At 38.7% G+C, this 11,329-nt stretch overlaps 1 protein-coding gene across 1 annotated transcript; it reads left to right on the top strand.

Annotated features, from left to right (window-relative positions):
* The first annotated feature begins 5,983 nt into the window (after positions 1-5,983).
* LOC141832779 (tobamovirus multiplication protein 3-like) lies at positions 5,984-8,314 on the top strand. Its single transcript, XM_074720163.1, has 4 exons — positions 5,984-6,043; positions 6,112-6,165; positions 6,251-6,328; positions 7,884-8,314. Exons 1-4 carry the CDS (start codon positions 5,990-5,992, stop codon positions 7,971-7,973), a joined length of 276 nt encoding a protein of 91 aa, XP_074576264.1. The 5' UTR covers positions 5,984-5,989; the 3' UTR covers positions 7,974-8,314.
* The last annotated feature ends 3,015 nt before the right edge of the window (positions 8,315-11,329 follow it).

The raw sequence follows: 11,329 nt of genomic DNA, 5'->3' as shown, positions 1-11,329 counted from the left end.
TGACCTTACCCTCATGAAGTTAAAGTTTGCACGGTAGCTGAGCTAAGAAGTCATGACGCCTGACGCCTTGGAATGAATCGGCGCCCCGGATAGCCCGAACCTAGTTCATCATGCCCATCATCTCTTCAGAGGTGAAGGGCGCGTCAGTCGGTACGGGGGTGAACTTAATCCCTCTGAAATCAGTCGGGGGAAGGAGGTCCGCCCTCCCTCTGAAGAGTCGGCCGGGCCCGACCTCGCAAGCCCCCTAGTTGCCAACGCTGGGGTGACTGCCGTCGGCTCACTTCCAGAGGCCCGATCACTCGGAGTTGGAGCCCTCTCAGTCACCTCCGTTAACGGGGCAACTAGCTCGGCCGCTTGGGCTTCCGTCTCGATCATGGTCGGGGCCCGCTCCCCTCCCAAAAACTAGCTGATCGTTTCGCCTCCCGCTGATTGGGATGGCTACCCCAGCTCGATTGCAGGCGTCGCTAGATTCGCGCCAGTCGGACTCGGAATTGACTCGGCAACCTTGGAAGCGCCTGCTTTCTTCGCACGCTTCGCCCTCTTTTCCTCCTTATTAGAGGACCGGTGATGGTGTTTCTTCGAGTGAGACTTCGAATGCTTAGGGGGGCGGCTCCCATCAGGCCGTGTCCGCGGCGCCCTCGACTCGTCTCTTGCCAACCGCTTTTCATGAGCGGGAGTCTCCGGCTCGTCCCTGACCAATCGCTTTTCTTGAGCAGGAGTCCCCGACTCGTCTTGGGCCGCGCCCACGTTGCCTGTAGCCGCCACTGCCTCGACCCCTCCCTCCTCTCGGGTTTCCAGGACGGGAGTCGGAATAGCAGCCGTAGGAGTCGCGAAAGCCCCAATGACCACCTTGTCCCACTTTAGGTACTTGTTTATCGAAGCCGCCATCTAGATGTCAGCTGTGAGTAGACAAAAAGGTTCAGTTAGTTCTTACAAAAGCCCACGAGCTCCTGTTTCTTATCGAATGGTTGTGATAGCTCTGTCACAATCGGGCTCAGGCCCCCAAGGTGCAGCAATCCTTCTTCAGCCACGAGCTTAGTGATGTCGAACTTCAGACCCTTCAGCGACTCGGTCAGCGCTGTAACCTCGGGATCGGTCCTACGAAGTCTCAGAGGGGGAGGAGTCGGGAGTTCGGGTAGCCACTGGGCAGGAGAAGGAACCGGACTCGGGAATTGGACAAAGAAAAACTTCTTCTTCCATCCCTTATGCGAGGTTGGGTATTTGTCAAGGAAATTGACCCCGGCTTGGCATTAAAGTAAAAGACGCCCTCTTCTTTCCATTTCGGGTAGAAGAACAGGTGGAAAACCGAAGGGCGCAAGGGAATTTTATACAAGCGAAAAACAAGAGCGACTCCACAGAGAAGTCGAAATGAGTTAGGGGCAAGTTGGTTAAGCGGGATGTGAAAGTAGGTCGAGACGGCCCGAAAAAACTCTGGAATCGGGAATCGAAGACCACCTTCGAGTTGGCCTTGGAAAAAGGTTAGACAATCGGGAGGTGGCAAGCAAGGCCTCTGGCCCGACTCAGGAGCCCTAATCCTAAGGTTAGCGGGTATCTCATAGGCCAATCTCGTCGTGGAAATGGACGCCCCGAGAAAAGGTAGACTCGATAGACTCGTACCAAAGACCTACATCCTCCTCCGAAGACATGATTGACTCCAAAAAAAGGGAAGAGAAGAAACACACTTACGGGATTCAAAGAAAGGACGACGGAGACACCAAGGAACCAAAAGAACGACGGAGCAAACGCACAGAGAAAGAAGGAGAAACGCAAGGGAGATGATCGTGTGGCCATCACGCGTCCCATACTGTGCCCTATATATATGGCACCCTAACAACTCGGGGCCATCTGATCGAGCGGCGGAGAACGGGCGGGAGCTGTGGCCAGCCGTCGGATGGGCTCGCTCCTCCAGGCAGATCCGCTGTATCATGATTTGCATGTCTCATCGGACATCATGCCAGCACGCCCTCATTTATGGCACCTCAAAAATGATTCCGCCACATCATCAACATGCCATGCCACTGGTGGCGCAGCAAACCACGCTTGTTACCATCTGGGTTACGTGAAGCACCATATCCCTGGCCTGATTCCAACGTGGCTCCCGCCCGCCAATGCACTGGTCTAGTCAGTCAAACTCGCGTCTCCTTCGACTAGACTATTCGGAAGGCTTGTGTTATGGGCGCAAGGAGCGGGTTGCGGTTAGTCAAGTCGAAAGCAACCTGTCAGGTCTAGGCTGGAGTGTCACCCAGCCCAGATCAAGCCGGATCCTCGGCACCTCGACTCCGAGCCGAGTCTTGCAGGCCGAATTGGAGGTATCAAGTAGGACCTGACGACAGCACTTCACCGACGGTGTCGTAGCCGAATTGAGGCCCATCTTCTCGAATACTTGATACTAGAACAGAGTCGGATCCTCGAGTCGAGCTCATAGCGTCACGACGCCCAAATCGAGCCGGATCCTCGTCACCTCGGCCCCGAGCCGAGACGACCCGTTCGGGTGTAAGGCCCGCCGGCTTCCCCATGCTACCATGGCCCAAGGCAGGCTATCCTTCCTCCCCCAAAGACCACTCCCTCATACTGTCGTTGTGAATGTCCTCCCGCCATCCTTGCAACTCATCATGACGATGCACGTGTGTGACATGACTCCCCTTTTTTAATGCAAGTCAGCGATAGGACGTTTGCGTTGATTATACCCTACCTTTTGACACATTCATAACGGTAATGGGACGTCAGTCACATCTGTGACATGACATAACATCCTCGATTTATATAAAAGGTTAGCTCTGTACTAAAGGAGGTATGCGATCTCACACCCTCTCTCTTTTCACTCTCATTTTCTTCCTCTTCCTTCGACAGAAGCTAACTTAAGCATCGGAGTGGTCGCGCCGAGGTAACCTCTGACCTTCCCTCTCACGGCGTTTGTGCGTGCAGGTTCCAGAAGCTCTACACCTTCCTCTCCACCCAAGCCCACTCCAGTGAGGTGTTGAAGAAGCTGCGCACCAAAAGTGGATCTCAACAGGAACATACATCAACGACGGACACTAATTAAATTCGATCGTTGTTGAATCGCCAATAACGACAGTATTTGATACTGTCGTTAATATTTCATCATTAAGAGTAACTTTTTCTAGTAGTGAGAGACTCCAATCAAGGAGACAAAAGGTAAAAAATTAATTTTAAATTTTAAATTTCACATAATCTATAGTGCTTTATGATTTTGATAGGATGCATACTAGTCCTAATAATAATTTAATTAATTATGTTTTTCTTAATTTGAATCATTTTAGTTTCATGATAATACTATTTTAATTAGTGTTAATAATTTTAATTTGATTAATTTAAATAATAGTTAATTTTTAATTAATTAATTCAAATTAATTAAAATTAATCAAAAAATAATTTAATTAATCAAGATAATTAAATTAATATTTCATATTTAAAGACTAATTCAATTAATTCAAATATAATTAATAATCTATTTAATTATGTTAATCAAAGAAATTATAATATATTTTAATCAGATCAATCATAACAATGATCAGATTAATCAAATTTAAAATAATCAAATATTAATCAAAAATCCAATTAATCAAAATAATTTAAATTTAATTAATCAAAATTATTCAAAATAAAAAAATTTATAAATTCAAAAAATTCAGAAAATTAATTTTTAAAAATTTAGAAAATTAATTTTGATTTTTAAAATAAGAAAATTTAAAATTAAGAAAATTTTAAATTTAAAATTTGAAATTTCAATAAAAAAATTTGGATAATCAATTTTTAAAGTTAAAAAATTAATTTTATGAAAAAATAAATTTTTACAAATTAAAAAAAGGTTTTGAAAAAAATAAATTTTAAAATTTAAAAAAGATTATTAAAATTTTTATAAATTTACAAAATCTAGACTGGGATCACAAATCTAATCAAAGTTAGTAAATTTAAAACAAAAAAATTAATTACCTTTTAATTATTGAATAAATTTATAAAATTGTAGTCAAGGAAAAAAATAATTAAAATGTGTCAAAAGTAGATTGACATATTCAAGAGATAACACACAATGTGTCAAATTATGTATTTGACATCGTATTATAAACTAATTATTTAATTATGATTTGCTTTATATGTTACATGCTTTACATGCTATTTGTCATATTTCATACATATTTTTAATTAGCTATTATATGTATACTCAACGTGGCATGCAAGATTTATTATAAATGTGTTAGACTTTTATCTTAAAAAGGATAGAATAGGCAAAGGGGTTTGATTTTGATAGTTGGTATTAGAAAGGGATGAGATGATAATAGATTAAGGAAGTTCTATTCTTCTTCTCTTCTGCACTTAACACGATCAGCCTCACGACCATATGTGAGGAGGTAAATCCTGAGTTGGTCACGATGCAGGAAGGTATTGTCTCACTTCGCCAAAGGAAACTCTATTAATACATGTCCTGGTTGAATGATAAGAATTTTATTTAATGTAATTGATTAAATGGATCTAGCTAAAATTATCTCAATGTGATTTGGACTAGTTAGACCAAATATAAAATCTCTTTGGCTTGTTATTTTGGAAAAAATTCTGTCTAAGACATGTAGCTATTTCAAGAAGTGCCCTTGAGATTCGTCACAATTTGAAAGTTTATTCTAAAAATATACTTGATGGATCCAAAACTAAATTTGAATATAATACAAGATCAAACTATCTTAGAAAATTCATCATCAAACATTTAAATTAATCACTTAAAATTTTAAAAATAATTCATCTCACAAAAATTATAAGATTACAATGTATTGTATGTACTGGGATATATAGAACGAGTGAGATAGCACATTGATTGTATTACTCATTCTTTTCTCCTTTAAACTTATAACAGTAATTGTTTGGGGACTCCATCCTCAATTTCTTTTTGAAATTAGTAAAAAACATGTACATATAGCAGAGGACTGCATGGGCAATTCTTTCCCAAAGCACCACTCCTTAGGACTCGAAGCGAGGAATGGCTTGTACTATTTCTTACATCTGATATTCTTTTTCAAACCAATGCTACTTAGGAAAAAGAGAGATTTGGAGTTGAAGAAGCTGAAGGGGTGAATGAGTGCTCAGTCATGAGTCGGTCATGAGCTGTAAGAAAGATGAGTAGAGCATTTCTTTAGCCGGCCAGGCGAGTAGGGTAGCGTGGTAAGATAGATAGACATCCAATCCTACAGCAGCTAATTGATTGGCCTGAGTCTTGTGCTGATCTCACACTTTAATCAAGCCCTTCTTTGATCCAATCAATCGATCAATCAAGAGGCTAATCTCTTTTGTAGTTGATCTTCCAGTAATAAAATCAAATTGATTTTCAGCTCTAATACTTATAATACCCCACCTAGTGGAATAAGGCTTGGTGGTGGTGGTGGTGGTTGTTGTTGTATACTTATAACAACAATTGTCTAGAGACTCTATCCTCAAGTTCTTTGAAACTAGTGAAAAAGCATGTGCAAGGATATGTAGTTGATCTTCTAATAACAAAATCAAATCAATTTTCAAAAATATTTATTTTATTTCTTACTTTCCTCTTAACACCTTTTCTCAAGATTTATTGTAATTTAGTGCCATAATTTCCTCCATGAATTTGACATTTTTTTAAAATTTTCAAAAAATTATTGAATTATACTCTAATCTTAAACTCTTTCAAACTTCAATGAGAACATCTGATGTAACATTCTTATGTAGCTTCATTTTAACCTCATTTGATCTAAAGTTATGAACAAGTTTTTTTAATTCTAATTGAATAAAATACATGTTACTTTTTGTCTAGCTTATTTTTACTGGGAAGATAGTTGAAAAGAAATATTTGTGGCTAATACACTGGGTGTCATAACTGACAAAGTAACATGATTTCTATTGGCTCTGTATTTACTTTCTTTTGATGATTAGATTTTCTGTGGATCTGTGCGAAAGTTTTTCCACATCAGAGATTTAAATTATTTAATTGACAATTAGGCTTTTCCTGATGTTGCAACACTTCCCTGTTGAATCAAGAGGAAGGAGGAAAAAATTACAGGAGGTATATCTATGATTGCTTATATTTGAGCTTTTTTTTTATATCATGTTGATGATCTATTGCTTTCATAGGTTGGTTATGTGGCAACTGTATGTTTCCTTTGTTTTCTGGTGAGATGCATAATGGTAAGTATGATATTGCAGTTCAATGCTTTTGTATTTGATTTCTTTCGAGTGACAACTTTTAAGCAAATTGTTTCGTGATTTGCAGATGTGCTTGAATGCATATGACAAAGATGTGGACCTTGATGTTCTTGATCATCCTATTCTGAACCTTATATATTACCTGGTATGAACTTGTCTTCTTTACTTAGAATTAGTTTACTTAAATCACAAGGACATTAGTTTACTTGCCTTCTAATTGTTTGCATACACTTTTTATGTAAACAATACTAATTCTAAGTAACTGCATAATCACAGTTGGCCATTTCAGTTTATCATGTTGATGAAATTGACTTTAGTTGATGTGTTTGGCATATTTGGATATTCCAGTTTTATGATTTCGACAATTGTAGGTTTGCAAGTTCTTGTTTAATTGAGGTTAGGACCAAAAAGTTTTAAGATTCTGGAAATTTTAGATAGAAACCATGTCTGAAAATCTAGCCTGGTGGTTAAAGTTCCAAGATAGTGGAATCCTACCTAAACCATTGTTCACTGGGGAAGTAAAGGACTAATTGAAAACTTTATTCACATTGTAATCATTCACTGCTGAAGGATCCATTTATCAGCATTTATTTCACGTGTCTTGGTTGAATTGACTTTTATACGAGTCGGATGCCAACTTACAGTGGTTTAGGTAAAATTATGGCTTCACCTCTTTGTTTTGGCCATATTCTATATTACTCGGCTTCATTTCACAACCTTGGCCTGAAATGTGAATGTTTAGATTCTAAAGGGTTGGTTGTCATGCAGCTTGTAAACTTCTAGGAAAAATTCTCACCATCATATTATTCAGAATATACATATTTATACATTGATCATCCACAAAATAAGCATGTAAATATACCATACAATTAAGGCTGAGTATTCGGTTAAAACCGAATTGAATCGAATTTTTTCGAATTAACTGAATCGATTGAATTTTTAATAAAAATCGAACAAATAGAACCGATAAAATATCGGTTAATTTGGTCGAAAATCGAATTAACTGAATTTTTTATGGACGATTTACCAATTAGTTAAGGATTTATGAGTTCATTTATTCAGGAATTTATAAATTATTTTTTTATTTTGATTAATTCGGTTTATTCAGTTTAACTGAATAAGAAATTTTAAAACCGAAACTGAATCGAATTAATCGATTTTTTTAGAAAAAAATTGAAATTCCAAAATAACCAAATTAAATTTTTAAATTCGGTCGGTTTAGTCGGTTTGTTCGGTTTAATCAAACTTTTACTCACCCTTGCATACAATGGTAATTGACTTAGAAGGAACAATATTTCCAAATATAAGGTAATAATATTATGAATCAAAAACATTTGGAGATAAACTGGAAAGGAATAGATGCCAAGCTGCACAAATCTCTTTCCTTTAACCTAGGGTAGCTAGACTAGCACCTCATTTTAGTTAACCACAGAATTAGTGACATGAAGTTGCAATAAGCTACAACTAGGGGTATGTTTATTCCTAATAACTAAGAAAATCACCATTTGGTCAAATTAGATTGTCAAACTGATCACTCAAGAGCTTGAAAGAATCTTTCTAGCGATTTGTTATTTTAATATTGGTGATTTTCCCCCACCATGTTAGTTCTTCTTTCGTCTCTTTTCGGAACTATCTCATTCTCTAAGACTGTTAAGTTTAGCTACAATTTAATTTCTATATTTAATTTATTGGATTCGCAGCTTGTGGAAATTGTACCCTCATCCCTCGTCCTATTCATCCTAAGGAAGCTACCTCCCAAACGTGCTGCTCAACATCATCCCATTCATTAGCCAGTGTTAGTTGTTCTGTTGAAGAATTCACTTCATCCCTAGCATCACAAAAAGACTTCCAACAAAGAGGGAGAAAACAAAAAGCCTAAAAAAGGGTTCAATGTGGGATGGAGCTTGCAGACTGAATGGTTTACAAGTGTATCGCACGAGTACGAAGGAGCCAGTAGATAATGCAATAATTCTGTACAACACTCATCGGTTTGTGAAATTTAATGCATATGTTCGGACTTTCATGTCCAATATAGAATGGTTTGTAAGTGTATCGCACGAGTGCGAAGGAGCCAGTAGATATGTAATGATTCTGTACAACACTCATCGGTTTGTGAAATTTAATGCATATTGTTGGGACTTTCGTGTCCAATATAGATCAGTCATATTGGATGCATCTACTCGAGGGATTTATAACATAATTCTTTAATTTTCTGCACGAAGAACGACTGAAGCACAAAAGGATTCAGCGAGTGTAGTAAGATAATTTCTGCACTAAAAGTTGCATACCTGCGAGAAGTGAGAAGGGAGATTTCTGCTGGGAATGACGATGGGAAGGGAAAGAATATGCTTGTGATCTACAATTATTTGTACCTTGAGGCTCTTTTGAACTCTGTGGTTCCTAACCAGGCAGTCAAGTGCAAGAATGTTAGGTGCTCAGTGCTCTGATGTGTTTAAAATTCCCATGAAAGTAACAGTAGTAACGCATGTTTGACTTGTTAAAGTGTTCATCTTGTTAGCTTGTCCATTTTTGCTACAATAAGATCCAGAGTATTCATATCATACTTGCAACTTTTACAAGATTACCTCGTTCAATAGCCATTAGTCACTACAAAATAATGACACTTAGCTATCGAATTTTTGATTACTAATCGGTCGTTAAACCAATTTAGCGATAGAATAGCGATTGAAAAAAAATTATAAAAAAATTTATTGTAATCCTATTTAGCGATCGAAATCCTGTTCGGTCGCTAAATAGTGACCGAAATCCAATTCGATTACTAAATTTAGTAATTGATTTGTGATTCGATTGCTAAATTTAGTGATCAAATTGGATTTCAATCGCTAAATTTTTTATCGCTAAATTTAGCGACTGATTTATGATTTGGTCGCTAAATTTAGCGACCAAATTGGATTTCGATCGCTAAATTTAACAATTGAAATCCAAATCGATCGCTAATTCTGTCGGTATTATTAAAAATATTTCGCTATACCCGTGTTGGATTTCTATTGTTAAATTAGCGATCGAATAGGATTTTGGTCGCTAATTAGCGATCGAACATGATTTCAATCTCTAATTCCATCGTTATTATTTAACAAATTTCACTAGAACTCCTCTATTTTTATATTTTATATTTTATTTATATACAATTCATATCACATACAATCCATATTTACAATTCACATTCAAAATGCATATCACAAATTTATCATATATACAATCCATATCAAATAAACAATATCCAAATGATACAATATTCAAATGATACAAAATAACTAAATGAGTCATCGTCCAAATGATACAATATATATCTAAATGATATCAACAATATCCAAAATATACAATCAATATTCAAATGATACTCTACAATACAATCAATTTCTAAATGATAAAAATATATCATCATCCAATCCTGCATCAAATAAAACCAATGAAAAGATAATCAGTTTACCATATAATTAATATCAACATGAATAATAGCAACTATTGTTAATCTTCTGAACATGAAATCAAATTTAATGAACTAACCAAACACGCGATAACACTTCAGAGGAATGCATCTGAAATAGGATCTATGTAACACCAACAAACCTAACAATGTTGTTAATACAACGGAACTTGCATTAGTGGAATAAGAATTAAATAAAATTACATGTTAGGTATAACATTAGAAGATTCTTTAAAAAAACAAATCCTATATCATCATCTAATCCTGCATCAAATAAAACCAATGAAAAGATAATCAGTTTACCATATAATAAATATCAACATGAATAATAACAACTATTGTTAATCTTCTGAACATGAAATCAAATTTAATGAACTAACCAAATACGCAATAACACATCAGAGGAATGCATCTGAAATAGGCTCTATGTAACACCAGCAAACCTAACAATGTTGTTAATACAACAAAACTTGCATTAGTGGAATAAGAATTAAATAAAATTACATGACAGGTATAACATTAGTGTAGGATCGCCAAGGATGTCGGTATCTCCACAATGGCATGATATTGTCCACTTTGGGCCTAAGCCCTCATGGTTTTGCTCTTGGGCTCTACCAAAAAGGCCTCATTCCAATGGAGATACTTTTCATCCGTTTAAACCCATGATATTTCCCATGTGTTTTAGATGTGGGACTATGTTTGTACCCTTGCAACCCAACAATCCCCCCCTCAAACAAAGGACCACTGAAAGCTCCCCTACTATTTCTCATGGTCCGGCTGTCATTTCTCATGGTCCAGCTGCCAGGCCCGGCTCTAGGTATAGGCCGGTAAGGCCTGTGCCTAGGGCCCAATTTTAATTGGGGCCCACTGGTTAAGATATTTTGGGTTAAAGGAGGGTAGGATTATTGGATTTAACCCGGAAAGCCCCGATCCGCATCCGCTGTCCCTTCGCATTCTCGCTGATCTCGCCTCTTCAAAACCCCGATGGCCCGATCGCCTCTTCATCTCCCCTGTTCTTCGACGCAGGCGAAATCGTGACTTCATTTGATCATCTCCCCTGTCCTTCGACGCAGGCGAAACCGCGACTTCATCTGATCATCTCCCCTGTCTTGAGCGTCAGATCCCATTTCTCGCGAAGCAGAGCCGGCTCGCCGCCCCATTTCTCCCGAAGCAGCGCCGGCTTGCCGCCTCATTTCTCGCGAAGCACCGCCAGCTCGCCGCCCCATTTCTCGCGAAGCACCGCCGGCTCGCCGCCCCATTTCTCGCGAAGCAGCGAGCGAAAGGTTGGGCGTCGGCCGTCGGATCCGGTAGCCCATTTCTTGCGAAGCAGCGCCGCCCCATTTCTCGCGAAGCAGCCCCCATTTCTCGCGAAGCAGCGCCGCCCCATTTCTCGCGAAGCAGCGAGCGAAAGGTTGGGCGTCGGCCGTCAGATCCGATAGTTTCTCTTGCATTCTCGCCGCCCCATTTCTCGCGAAGCACGAGCGAAAGGTTGGGCGTCGGATCCGGTTGTTTCTCTTGCATTCTCGCCGCCCCATTTCTCGGGAAGCAGCGAGCAAGCATTCTCGCCAATCGCTGCCCCATTTCGCTTGCTGCTGCTGATTGCGCCCTGGTTCCTGCGTCGGATCATGTAGTTTTTTTTCTTTTGCTTTATTCTTCCAGTATTATTGTTGATGAGATTTACTGATTTAGGTAATAATT

Source organism: Curcuma longa, chromosome 8, assembly GCF_044706935.1.
Source record: "Curcuma longa cultivar G26 ecotype Majalengka, Jawa Barat chromosome 8, ITB_CL_G26_1.1, whole genome shotgun sequence".
Lineage (NCBI taxonomy): Eukaryota > Viridiplantae > Streptophyta > Magnoliopsida > Zingiberales > Zingiberaceae > Curcuma > Curcuma longa.
Note: the sequence above shows the minus strand (reverse complement) of the source record. Positions and strands in the feature narration are given on the sequence as shown.

Excerpts from the sequence above, each read along its gene's own strand:
- LOC141832779 (XM_074720163.1), top strand. The coding sequence starts at position 5,990 with ATGTTGCAACACTTCCCTGTTGAATCAAGAGGAAGGAGGAAAAAATTA. Across the intron at positions 6,044-6,111 it reads GGAGGAAAAAATTACAGGAG|GTTGGTTATGTGGCAACTGT; the intron begins GTATATCTATGA and ends TTGCTTTCATAG. Across the intron at positions 6,329-7,883 it reads TGAACCTTATATATTACCTG|CTTGTGGAAATTGTACCCTC; the intron begins GTATGAACTTGT and ends TTGGATTCGCAG.